The 14,432-nt window shown below is 38.7% G+C and overlaps 1 protein-coding gene across 3 annotated transcripts in view; it reads right to left on the reverse strand.

The window, feature by feature from the left end:
* KLHDC1 (kelch domain containing 1) overlaps nucleotides 1-14,432 on the reverse strand; it is a 67,419-nt gene that overhangs the window by 23,395 nt on the left and 29,592 nt on the right. For all 3 annotated transcript variants that reach the window (XM_080668335.1, XM_080668334.1, XM_080668336.1), the window contains 4 exons: nucleotides 8,425-8,503; nucleotides 6,214-6,297; nucleotides 2,788-2,871; nucleotides 938-996 (listed from right to left, as the gene is read on the reverse strand). In XM_080668335.1, coding sequence (XP_080524461.1) covers nucleotides 938-996; nucleotides 2,788-2,871; nucleotides 6,214-6,297; nucleotides 8,425-8,503 — 306 coding nt within the window. The remainder of the gene's footprint in view (nucleotides 1-937; nucleotides 997-2,787; nucleotides 2,872-6,213; nucleotides 6,298-8,424; nucleotides 8,504-14,432) is intronic.

Consider the following 14,432-nt stretch of genomic DNA (forward strand, 5'->3'; position numbering starts at 1 on the left):
GGGGTGTTCATGAAGAGACTGGACAAAAATCATACACCTATGGATGAGGAAAGTGGGGGGGAAGTAAGGGCAGAAGGTGGGGTGGGAACTGGGTGGAGGGGAGCTATGGGGGGAAAAAGGAGAAACAATTGTAATAATCTGAATAAAGATTTATTTAAAAAATATTAAATGTATATACTGTAATTGAAAAAATTAAAAAAAAAATTTTTTTAAATTCAAAATAAAAAATACTATGTATGTAAGTCAAACAAACATAAAAAAATGCTATAAATATTACTTCTAATTTATCTTTTGTTTGCATTTGCCAATCTGCCTTTTAATTTTTGTGGTATATTTTTTAACATAGAAATAACTAATTCTTAAGTAATTTTATCAACCTATCTTTTAATTTATGAATTTTTAGTTTTTATCATTTTTAGAAAAGTATTCTCCATGGCAATATTTTATAGATAATCTGCTTTTTTTTTACACTCTTGTGGTTTCATTTTTTATATTATACTTTGAAATAATATATAGCTCTGAGTTCATCTCATTACATGAACAGATGAATTATAGCTAAATATATTTATTCTATTGCTAAATATAGATTATGAGCCATAAACAAAATCTGACTTTTATCCACTCCATTATCTGTTCACCTGTGATGACCCTATTCAACTGTTCCTTTATTTCTTCTACTGACCAGTCCTCCAGAACATAGTATAAAACCAGTACTTTTACATAATCAATTTTCAACTGCTGGTATTCTCATGTTTTATATAGTTGGGTTAAAAAACAAACTCTCTTTAATCTATATATTCTTTGCTTAGACATATAATCTGAAGAGAAAAATATAATAATTCAGTTTTAGAGACCCAAATTTGGATTATGGTGCACACACATATACAGACACACACAGAAATGCCTATAGGTAAAAACAAACAAATTTCATACTTACCTTCCAGACCAAATCCAGGTATCTAAGTTTAGATAGTGCAAATCATTCATCCTAGTTTGCTAAAATAAAAGTGTGTTAAACTGGTCAGTGTTTTACATCTTTCATAAGCTAAAATTTTGTTTTAAAATAGTTTCTATTAAAAATAGATTATCTCTATTTTACTTAACATCATAAGTTTATATATTGGGAAACAATGTTTAGCACTAATAAAGTTAACATAGAGCTATCAAATTAAAGTGTCAAGGGGGAAAGGAAGAAATGAGTTTAAACTAACAGGATTTAGATGATAAGAAATTAAACTTTTCTAATAATACACTAAAGTGAAGGATTCTCCTTATTAAAATGTGATTTATAACCATCTGTGATTATTCATGTATGGTCTGTTTGGGAACAGAAGATAAAAGTTATTGAATCTATCATTTCTAGATTTTTTTAATGTTCAGTTGTTCTATAAATTCAGAGGATATCCTATCTAATAAAAGAGTGACATGCAAATTAACCATCACTCTGCTACACCCACAAGCCACGCCCACCAGCCAATCAGGAGCAAATATGCAAATAAACCCAACCAAGATGGCTACCGCCACAGAGAGCAGGAGGGAGGCTTGGGTTTCCCCAGCGATGGAGGAAGCCAAGCTTTCCGCCTGCCCTTGCCGGCCTAGGCCTCCACTCAAGGCTACAAAGTTTCAATGATAGAAGATACATAAACCCAAACAGAAATGGCAGCAGCCACGGAGCTGGAAAAAGCAGGAGGCTAGGGTTGCCTGCGGCGATGGAGGAAGCCAAGCTTTCCAAACACCCTGGCCAGCCCAGGCCTCCGCTTAAGGCTACAAAGTTTCAATTATAGAAGATACATAAATCCCAACAGAAATGGCTGCCACCACGGAGCAAGCAGAAGGCTTGGCTCCGCTCCAAGCTACAAAGTTTCAATTGTAGAAGATAAATAAACCCCAGATACCAGGGCCTCCACTTGGGTCACCAGGGGGCGTGGCTGGCCTGCAAACCACCACAGGCCCCTTGCCCAGGCCGCCCCACACCCCAAGGGAACCCCCACCATGATCCGGGACACCCTTCAGGGCAAACCAGCTGGCCCCCACCCATGCACCAGGCCTCTATCCTATCTAATAAAAGAGTAATATGCAGATTGACCATCACTCCAACACACAAGATGGCTGCCCCCATGTGGTCAAAGATCCTGCCCCCATGTGGACACAAGATGGTCACCACAAGATGGCCAGCAAGGGAGGGCAGTTGGGAGGGACCAGGCCTGCAAGGGAGGGCAGTTGGGGGCAATCAAGCCTGCAGGGGAGGGCAGTTAGGGGTGACCAAGCTGGCAGAGGAGGGAAGTTGGGGGCAACCAGGCCTGCAGGGAAAGGCAGTTGGGAGGGACCCAGACCTGCAGGGGAGAGCAGTGAGGGGGGGACAAGGCCTGCAGGGGAGGGCAGTTTGGGGTGACCAGGCCTGCAGGGGAGGGAAGTTAGGGGAAAACAGGCTGGCAGGGGAGGGCAGTTAGGGGCAAACAGGCTGGCAGGGGAGCAGTTAGGCATCAATCAGGCTGGCAGGGGAGTGGTTAGGGGGTGATCAGGCTGCAAGCAGAAGTGGTTTGGTGCAATCAGGAAGGCAGGCAGGCGAGCAGTTGGGAGCCAGCAGTCCTGGATTGTGAGAGGGATGTCCGATGGCCCGTTTAAGCCCGATCCCACCTAAATGGGCAGTCGGACATCCCTCAAGGGGTCCCAGATTGGAGAGGGTGCAGGCTGGGCTGAGGGACACACATGCCCGTGCACGAATTTCGTGCACTGGGCCTCTAGTGTTTTTATAAGAAGCATCACACATAAAAAGATTATACTAACCAAAACACGTCCACCAAAGATATAGCCCTTATTTCCAAGAACTGCACATGTATGTGCGGCTCGTGGCTGTGGTGGGACTCCACCCTGCAAGCAGAGATCAGAAAACAGTGCAAAACTTGAAACTTGTGAAATCACATTCTTATGCTTAGTATGAAAAATACTTGACTGCTAAGTTACCATTACCTATGTAATTCCATTAGAAAGCCTAACGTAAAAGTTCACTCTAAATCAGTGATTTTCATCTGCTGTGCCGCAGCAGGCACACTGGTGTGCCACAAAATTTTTAAAACATGCAATACCTGACTATTTAGTCAGGGACACTGACTTATTTCTTAGATTATGAAATTAAAACACTGATGCCCTAGCTGGTTTGGCTCAGTGGATAGAGCATCGGCCTGTGTACTGAAGGTTCCCAGGTTTGATTCCGGTCAAGGGCACATGCCTGGCTTGCAAGCTCCATCCCCCTGTAGGGCTTGCAGGAGGCAGCAGATCAATGATTCTCTCTTATCATTGATGTTTCTATCTCTCTCTCCCTTTTTCTCTAAAATCAATAAAAATATATTTTAAAAAGATATTATTTTTTTAAAAAGGATTACTTGTTTTTTTAAAAATGACAACAGGTTTTGTTCAGTGGTTAGAGCACCAGCCCACACACCAAAGGATAGTGGATTTGATTCCCAGTCAAGGGCACATACTTGAGGTTGCATGTTTGATCCCCAACCCTGGGTTGGGGCGTGTGCGAGAGGCAACCAATTGATGTGTCTCTCTCACATTGATGTTTCTCTCTCCTCCCCTGCTCCTTGCCTCCCTTCCACTCTCTCTCTAAAAATCAATGAAGGAAGAAATGACAACAGTCACAACAATAGATGTCTGGTGTGAATGGATCAAAATTATGCCAAAATTTTTGTAAGACTAGCAAAAAATATATATATTGGTGTGCTGTAGAATGTTAGTAATTAGTTTATGCATGCCATGAGATGAAAAAGGTTGAAAATCACTGCTCTAAATAGTAAGATACCTTGTTTTATTGTGCTTCACTTTATTGTGCTTTGTAGATATGCGTTTTTTTTACAAATTGAAGGTTTGTGGCAACTCTGCATCAAGCAAGTCCATCAATGCCATTTTTCCAACAGAATTTGCTCAGTTCGTGTCTGTGTCACATTTTGGTAAGTCTCAAAATATTTCAAACTCTTTTTATTATCATTATATTTGTATGGTGACCTGTGATCAGTGATCTTTGATGTTACTGCTGTAATTGTTTTGCGGGTACCATGAAATGCACCCATGTAAGACAGCAAACTTAACAGATAAATGTTGTGTGTGTTCTGACTGCTGCTCACATTCGGTAGCCAATGAGCTGATAATGTAGGGTTCTTTCAGAACTTGGGATGAAATACATACACAAAGACACCCACCAGGAACACATGAAAATTATGCATAAAATCCTTCAAATCTTATTCTTCTACTCATTACACTCTCCCTTTCCCCACCAATCCAAAACTTCTCTGAAGTAAATATCTAATATATTTATTCAAAGAAAAGTATAGAGAAGTATTATGTTATTGTGAAGAGTTTTAGTAAGAGATAAAGTACTATTTGATGTAAGCACTGTGCACTGCTCAGTTAATAATATTAACTGTGTGTGTGTGTGTGTGTGTGTGTGTGAGAGAGAGAGAGAGAGAGAGAGAGAGAGAGAGAGAGAGAGGGAGAGAAGAGAGCGGAAGGAAGAGGGGAGAAAGAGAATCTTTTAAAATGTCATTTTAAAAATCCTTATTTTTAAGCTAAAACTTACATAAAATATTATTTTGCTAAATAGTCTCAGGCATTTAAGAAAAATGCTTTAAAAAGTAAAGATATGGGTGAATAAATTTCATTATCTTTTTTAAAAAAAATCCTCACCCAAGGATATTTTTCCATTATTTAGAGAGAGAGTGAAAGACAGAGAGAAATATTGCTGTGAGAGAAACACATCGATTAGTTGCCTCCTGCACAAGCCCTGACCAGGGCCCGTGTCAGGGAGGAGCCTGGAACCGAGGTATGTGCCCTTGACCAGAATTGAACCTAGAACCCTTTGGTCTGCAGGCCGATACTCTACCCACTGAGCCAAACTGGCTAGGGCAAATAAATTTCGTTCTTGAAGAGTATAGTCATACGTCACAGGTATTACAGATTTCAGACCACTGTAATAAAGTGAATATTGTGATAAAGTGAGTCACACAAATTTTTTGGTTTCCCAGAGCATGTAAAATTATATTTACACTATACTGCAGTATATTAAGTGTGTAATAATATTATGTCTAAAATACTTTATATCTAAAAAATACCTTAACTAAAAAAGACTATATTGCTAAAAAATGCTAACCTCATGTGAGCTTCCAGCAAGTTTTAATCTTTTGCTGGTGTAAGGTCTTCCCTGGATGTTGATGGCTACTGACTGATCAGGTGGTGGTTGCTGAAGGTTAGGTGGCTGTGGTAATTTCTTACAATAAGACAATAGTGAATTTTGCCACATCAATTGACTCATCCTTTCATGAATGATTTCTCTGTAGCATGCAGTGCTGTTTGATAGCCTTTTACCCAGAGTAGAACTTCTTTTAAAATTGGAGCCAATCCTTTCAAACCCTGCGGCTTTATCAGCTAAGTTAATGTAATATTCCAAATGTTTCGTTTTCATTTCAACAGTCTTCATAGCATTTTCACCAGGAGTAGATTCCATCTCAAGAAACCACTTTGCTCATCCCTAAGAAGCATCTACTCATCTGTTAAAGTTTTATCATGAGATTGCAGCAGTTCAGTCACATCTTCAGGGTCCACTTGTAATTCTAGTTCCCTCGCTATTTCACCACATCTACAATTACTTCCTCCACTGAAGTCTTGAACCCCTCAAAGTCATCCATGAGGGCTGGAATCAAATTCCTCCAAGCTCTTGTCAATGTTGATGTTTTAACCTCTTCCCATGAATTACAAATATTCTTAATGGCATCTAGAAAGGGGAATCCTTTCCAGAAGGTTTTCAATTTACTTTGGATTTCTGTTTGCTTACTAGCATATGAAAGAATAGTAATAATGTATTTTTGCCATGCTACAACTGCATATAGCCTTGATTTCAAGGGTATAGAAAACATGGGCTTTTACAAATCCTGAACTTGGTTTACAAAAATACTTTTTAAAAGAACCTTCCATAAATCAGGGAGTCACACTTGTGGGTAAACAATAATGATCGTACCTCTTTATAAGATTTTTCTAGAAAACCCTTAACTAACCTGAAAAAAAATATGTGATCAAAAACTAATAGTATTAGTGATAGTACTCATGAGAAACCCTGTGTATGTGATTACAAACTCAATTATTAAAATCCAAATAACTTAATAAAAATGTATTTTAAATATATCAATAAATATAAAACTAATTTTTTACATTACTTACTTTAATTTCCGGTTGAAACCAATTCTGTGTCTTTGTGTCAAAAACATGAACATCATTATGCCATCCCCAGAATATCTGCTCTTCCTAAAACAAAATTTTAAAAATATTTAAAAGATTTTATAACTTTTAGATTATTGTTATAGTTTCATTGAATATTTACTGGTTAAATAATAGACTCTTTTACAAAAATACAGCTGTTACCATATTCATAAAGCTAATGCATACAGCAGTGGCTCACAAAGTGTGGTCCCCAGACCAGAGCAGTATCACTCAGCAACTTCTCTTCTCATAGTATCACTTGCAGGGTGTCATAATTTACTTGTTAACAATTTTCCAATTCCCTCAAAGGATCGTCTCTTTTAAAATTGCAGAGGACAGCCCTGGTTGCTGTGGCTCAGTTGGTTGGGCATCATCCCAATATTCACTTTATTACAGTGGTCTGAAATCTGTAATACTTGTGAGGTATGACTATACTCTTCAAGAACGAAAAGATTGCCAGTTTGCTTCCTGATCAGGGCACATTCCTGGGTTGTAGTCTCAATCCCCAGTAAGGGGCATGCAGGAAGCAGCCAAATAATGATTCTCTCTTATCATTGATATTTCTCTCTCTCCCTCTCCCTTTCTCTCTAAAAAAATCAATTTTAAAAAAATCTTTAAAAATAACATTACAGAGTATATTTATATTTTGAAATTGATAGATCCTCCCTTCCCCCAACTGGTGGGCGGAGTATGACATAACCTGCGGCCTGGACATTCCTGAGCACCTAACCAGGCACTTTATATGGACTATACATTGAACCACCAATCAACACCTGCCAAATACCCTAAGCCCTTGTTCCTATATGACCATACATTAAGCCACCAATCAGCACGTGCCAAGTACACTAAGCCCCCATTCCTTCCCATCCCTCCCCTCAAAAGGCGTGTTCACCTCTGCACGTGTTGCTGTTCTCCCCTTGCGAGACAGCCCAGCAGGTCTCTTTCCCCTAATAAAGCCTGTAATCCTGGTTTTTGGCTCCCAATTGATTTCTCAGAAATCTGTTTTTCTAAAGCACATGCTTAGAATCCCTAATCTTTGCTATTAGAAATTTTAGGGGACTATGGATCCTTTTTTAAAAACGTTACAATCACTCTGCTTAACCAAACAATTTGCTCTTATAGGTCAAATTTGCTCACTTTCTTCTTTGTCTTCTAAGAGACAAAATTATCAGCAAAGCAAAGATTTAGCAGTTATATTGTATTTAGAATCTTTCAGATTGTTAAAATCCTCTATTGCAGCTTATCTCTATACCAGATTTATCTTTATGTTAGAAACATATCACTGTTGTCAGGACTTGTCAAACTAAAAATTTTACTTAGTTTAGAATCTAAACCAAAAAAATCCACTGTACACCAAAAATTTCAGGATATGATCATTAGCCTAACTGTACTAGCAGAGAAAAAAAATGAGAGATTTCACTGATAAGTAAAAATGGATCTAAACAATGGGAAGTTATATTTCTGAAAATTATCAATAATACTATACTAGTAAGTAGCAAAGCTCTAAAAATATTTCATATTAAAAGCTAAAAAAATGTAAAGACATGGAAAATTTTTAAAATACCCATATACAAAGAGATATACACAAAATGTTCATATACATTAATAATGTACAATAATAATGTATGCTAGTAAAAGGTAAAACTGAAGAGTTACTATGTATCTTGGTGGATCAATGTTTTTTAAAAGTTATCTTTTAAAATATTTCCTTTTTATACATTATGACTATTTTTATTAATCATGGTTTATTCTCTAACCAGTAAGACTAAGTAGGAAATGAATATCACTACTCACTCACTCCTGTATAAGAGTTATAGCTAGTTGTAGTACATGTATCTAAAAGCAGGTGTATGTCAGCAATAGCCATTCTGGCTACCTATGGGCAAGTTTTTTCTCAGTTGCGCTAAAGCCTCTACTTGTCTAACAGAAGCCTCTACTTGTGTTTCAACAGGTGTAAGTGATTAACTATGTAAGAAAAGAAATTACTCTTCCAGTAGCCATGAAGGTGAGAGAACTTCCTCTAATTGAATACAAACTCAAAAGAGAGAAAACACTTTTTGTTTCATAGTCAATTATAGAAAATGAAAATGAGAAAGAGTGGGCTCATTATTTCTAAAAACTTTAAGATAACACTAAATTAGAGGAAAATGTAAACGGTGATTACTCTCTTACCCAAGATGCATCATGAACATCAAAACAGTCTTGGAGTTCATTGTGTCTCCTACACCCATAGCCACCAAAATATATTAATCTAAAAAACAAATACAAAAGGAGACACTAGAAGTTCTACTTCCATTTCGCTCATAGACAATTGAATGAGATCATTTCTCTCACCCTAACAACCTAAATAAGCCAGATATAGTCATGTGCCATATAAAGACATTTCAGTCAATGACAAACTGCATATATGACAGCGGTTCCATAATATTGTAAGGGAGCTGAAAATTTTGTATCACCTAGAGATGTTGCAGACATAATGCTACTGTGCAACGTATTATTCACATATTTGTGGTATGCTGGTGTAAACAAACCTACTGTGCTACCAGTTGTATAAAAGCATAGCACATACATTATATACAGTACATACTACTTGATAATAACAAACAACTATGTTATTGTTTATGTATTTACTATACGATACTTTCTATCATTATTTTAGAGCAGGGGTGGGCAAACGTTTTGACTCGAGGGCCACAATGGGTTCTTAAACTGGACCGGAGGGCCGGAACAAAAGCATGAATGGAGTGTTTGTGTGAACTAATATAAATTCAAAGTAAAGGAGCGGAGGGGAGAGCAAGAGAACCGGATAGAACAGCCGGATCCAGCCCGCGGACCGTAGTTTGCCCACGGCTGTTTTAGAGTGTACTCTTTCTAATTATTAAAAAAAAGTGTTGTAAAATGGTAATGCCATGTTATGCTGGAAGTAGCCCATACATATTGTGTTTATGCAGTCTCTTAATTGCATCATTTTCTCTTGTGCTTGATTTAATCTCATGTCTTTTATACAGTAACACACAGTATAAGCTTGTAGTCTAAAAGCAGCTGGTTATATCATACTAGAGGCCTGGTGCACGAATTCGTGCACCAGTGGGGTCCCTCAGCCTGGCCTGAGGGATCAGGCCGAAACCGGCTCTCTGACATCCCCCAAGGGGTCCCAGATTGCGGGAGGGTGCAGGCCAGGCCGAGGGACCCCAGTGGTGTACAATAAGGGCAGGGAGGGACGCGGGAGGTTGGCCAGCTGGGGAGGGACAGCGGGATGGCTCCAGGACGTGTCCAGCCCACCTTGTTCATTCCCGATTGGCTGGACCCCAGCAGCAAGCTAATCTATCGGTCAGAGCATCTGCCCCCTGGTAGTCAGTGCACGTCAGAGCAAGCGGTTGAGTGGCCTCAGCATATCATTAGCATATTATGCTTTGATTGGTTGAATGGACGACCAGACGACCAGACACTTAGCATATTAGGTTTTTATTATGTAGGACTAGAAGCCTGATGCACAAAATTCGTGCAAGGGGTTCAGCTCCCACCACCGCCGTGGCTGCCTCAGCCCCCGCCACCATGGCAGCTGCCTCTGCCGTGGCCCCCGCCTGCCTCGATGACCAGGAGCCTCTGCCGCCTCTGCCTTGGGCCCCCCCTCCCCCCGCAGCTCCATCCAGAAAGTCGTCCGGAAAGATGTCTGGCCTAATTAGCATATTATGCTTTTATTATTATAGATAGCCTAGGTGTGTAGTAGGCTATATCATCTAGGTTTGTATAAATACATTCTATGACATTTGCACAATGACAAAATTGCCTAACAACACATTTCTCAGAATGCATTCCCATCATTAAGTGCTGCATGACTATAAACTACAAAACCATAGTTTAAAAAAGTCAAAGTGCTAAAGGAACAAAAAGACCTAAATGTACTAATTCCAGGAAGTAATAGGAGAGAAGAGACTCGTGGCTGCTTTCATCCTGGTGTAACAGCAAGAGGAAGAAGAATCCAATATAAAAAACACTGTAAAATAAATAACCCAAAATTTTAACAGCCACATGTAGACTGAAACAGTAAATTAGAATCTTAAAAAATTCAGGCACAGTGGGAGTTTTAACCCATTCAACAACTCTTTTGCATAGTCATCAGAGATGGCTCATGGTTAGTTAACAACCGCTGGAAGCAAAAGAGAGGTGAGCAAACTTGAGGCAATCAGAATTTTCCTCCGAAGTGTGGGAACAGGGCAGAGATCTGAAGGAAACACCTTAGAAGTATGCCAAGCCATTATGGCATACAGGGTGACTGCCCCCAAAAGTCCAAAGGAGGAGGTGCAAGGCTGAAAGAGACCTCCCAAGGTACAGAAAGCATAACGTGGGAATGGAGAGCAAAGAGAACTCCCTAGTGACTCGAAGACTACCAATTAGGCTATACAACACAGAAAGATCTCCCACAGTAGAGAGGTGGAAACATAGTTGTGGAGCTCAGCTGAAAATCTCTGGGTGATCTCTAATGCTCAAATATGTGGCTCTAACAAAGGAAAGTTTTGATCCTGCCTTAAAAATTTGAAACTAATAGTAAAATTGAATCAAACTAAAGCTACAACACAGCCCAAACGCAAGTCAACTATAGATTATACTGACTCAACTCACACTCTAGCAACCTAAATAAAGAAGGGCATGTCTTTTTCTGGTGATAAGTATTATTTATTCCAATATTTACTATTCTTTCACAGAGAATGTCTAGTATATGATGAAAAAATTATAAGATACACAAAAAGACAAAAAAAAGTGACCCATGATCGAAAGAGGAAAGAATCAATATAAGCTGACACCTAGGTGGCCCAGATACTGGAATTAGACACTACCTTTAAAGTAACTGTGATAAAAATGCTTACGAACCTAGTTTATAAAAGCTGGACAACATGAAGGAAGAACTCAATAATTTCAACAGAGACATGTAACCATGAAAAAGAACTAAATGGCCCGGCTGGCGGGGCTCAGTGGTTGAGTGTCGACCTATGAACCAGGAGGTCATGGTTCGATTCCCGGTCAGGGCACATGCCCAGGTTTTGGGCTCGATCCCAGTGTCGGGTGTGCAGGAGGCAGCCACTGTTTCTCTCTCTCTCTCCCTCTCCGAAATTAAAAAAAAAAAAAAAAAAAAAAAAAAAAAAAAAAAAAAAAAAACATATCAAGAAAAAAAAGAACTAAATGGAAATACTGGAAATGGAAAATAAGATGTCAGAAATAAAGAATTCTCTAGATAGGAATCCTATCTAGTCTATTATAAGTGGACATGGCAATGAAAATTATCAGTGAATTTGCAGACAGGTCAATAGGGTCAATAAAAGATATTCAAATTAAAGCAAAGAGAAAAAAAGAGCAGGGGCAAGAGGACAAGGAGCCCAAGCTCTTAGAACAATATCAAATGGTATAATGTGCATGAAACAGGAGTCCCAGAAGGAGGATAAACAAATAAATGTGTAGAAGAAATATTTGATAATTACTAAGTACTTTCTAAAGTTGATGAAAGAGCCCTAACCGGTTTGGCTCAGTGGATAGAGCATCGGCCTGCGGACTGAAAGGTCCCGGGTTTGGTTCCGGTCAAGGGCATGTACCTTGGTTGCAGGCACATCCCCAGTAGGAGGTGTGCAGGAGGCAGCTGATCGATGTTTCTCTCCCATCAATGTTTCTAACTCTCTATCCCTCTCCCTTCCTCTCTGTAAAAAATCAATAAAATATATTTAAAAAAATAAATAAATAAAATAAAGTTGATGAAAGATATATAGCCACCAACTCCAGAAATTCAGCACAGTCCAAACAGGATAAATACAAAGGAAAGTACATGTAGGCACATTTTAATCAAATCAATAAAGAGCAAAGATAAAGAACAGATAAATAAAACAAACAAACAAAAACAGAGAAAAAAAGACATATACATGGGAACAAAAACACAAATGAGAGTGAATATCTCACTAGAAAAACGGAGGCCAAAAAGCATGCTAAAAGGAAAAAAATAACCTGTCAATCCAATGGGTGAAAAAAAACACACCACAGGCAAAATTAGAAATTACCTTGAAATAAAGGAATATAAAATAAAATAAAACTAATGGGATACAGTGATAGCAGTGCTCAAAAGGAATTTTATAGGTATAAATGCCTATGAATTTTTTAAAAAGAAAGATCTCAAATTAATAACATAACTATACACATTAAGAAACTAGGAAGGGAGAGAGAGAGACAGAGAGACAGAGAGACAGAAAGAAAGGAAGAAGAAAGAACAAGCTAGACCCACAGATGACAGAAGGAAGGAAATAACAAAAAAATTAAAGGGGGAATAAACAAAATAGTTCATAGAAAAACCACAGAGAGAAAAAAAGCAAAATCAAAAGTTGGTTCTTTGAAAAGATCAATAAAATTGACAAATCTTTAGCTAAGTTGACTAAGAAAAAAGGAGAAAAATGTCAAAAAAGACATTACTGGCAACATTATAGGAATAAAAAGGATTATAAGAAAATACTATGGGAAACTGCATACCAACAGATTGGATAAACTAGATGAAATAGAAATATTCCTATAAAGAGTACTACCAGAATGGCTCAAAAAGAAATAAAAAATCTGAATAAACCTGTAACAGAAAAGGAGATTGAATCAGTAATCAAAAAACCTCCAAACAAAGAAAAACCCAGAACCAAATGGCTTTATTTGTGAATTCTATTAAATATTGGAAGAATTATTACCAATTATTTTCAAACTCTTCCAAAATATTGAAGAGGAGCAAACACTCCCTAAATTATTCAATGAGTCCAGCCAGATAATGATAGTACAACAAAAGAACACTACATATCTACACTAATAAAAGAGAAACATGCAAAGTGACCATCACTTCATGACGCCCATCAGCCAATCAGGAGTGAGTATGCAAATTAACCTGACAAAGATGGAAGTGGCCCCGCCCCCCAGCTGCTCTGGGCCTCTGGACAGCACGCATGCAGGTGCGGAGAGGCCAGGCGGGGCGGGACCCCTGCTATGAGGGGAAGGGCAGAGGGCGGAGGGAGCTACAGGGCGGTGCTCCGGCTGGAGCGGAAAAAACTGAAGGCTCCATTCGGAGTGAAGATGGAAGGCAGCAGCCAGGGTGAAGGCCTGGGTCCAGGGTGCTGGCAGCCAGGGGAAGGAAGGACTATTGCACGAATCTTCATACAAAGGGTCTCTAGTATCTCATAAGGCAGTGGTCAGCAAACTGCGGCTCGCGAGCCACATGAGGCTCTTTGGCCCCTTGAGTGTGGCTCTTCCACAAAATACCACGTGTGGGTACGCACGTACAGTGCGACTGAAACTTTGTGGCCCATGCGCAGAAGTCGGTTTTTGGCTCTCAAAAGAAATTTCAATCGTACTGTTGATATTTGGCTCTGTTGACTAATGAGTTTGCCGACCACTGTCATAAGGGATTAATATCCACAATAAGTAGAGAACTCCTACAGAGCAATAACAAAAAGAGAAACAACCCAATTTTTTTAAATGGGCAAAGGACTTGAATCAACATTTCTGTAAAGATATGCAAATGGCCAAAAAGATGGTCAACATCATTAGTCACTGGGGAAATACAAATCAAAACCACAATGAACATCACTTCACAGCCACTCTGATGGCTATTAAAAAATGAAACAAACAAACAAACAAAAAAACAAGAACAAAAATAAAAACAGAAAATCACAAGTGTTAGCAAGGTTACGGAGAAATTGGAACACTTGTACATTGCCAGTGGGAACATAAAATGGCATAATAACTGTGGAAAACAGTTTGATGCTTCCTCAAAAAGTTAAACATAGAATTATCATATGACCCAACAATTCTACTCTTAGGTATACTCAAAAGAATTGACAATCGGGACTCAAACAATACTTGCAAGTCAATGTTCACAGCAGCATTGTTCACAGTAACCAAAACATGGAAACAACCTATGTGCTCATCAACAGATGAATAAATAAAATGCAGTCTATACATACAATGAAATATTATTCAGCCTTAAAAAAGGAATGAAGTTCTGATACATACTTACTACATAGTGAACTTTGAAACATTTTGTTAAGTGAAATAAGCCAGATACCAAAGAACAAATATTGTATGATTCCACTTATATGAAATATCTATAATATGCAAATTCATGGAGACAGGAAGTAGAGGAGGTTGGGGAGGAGGGAAAATACAGA

This window comes from Plecotus auritus (genome assembly GCF_963455305.1).
Source record: "Plecotus auritus genome assembly, chromosome: 1".
Taxonomy (NCBI): domain Eukaryota; kingdom Metazoa; phylum Chordata; class Mammalia; order Chiroptera; family Vespertilionidae; genus Plecotus; species Plecotus auritus.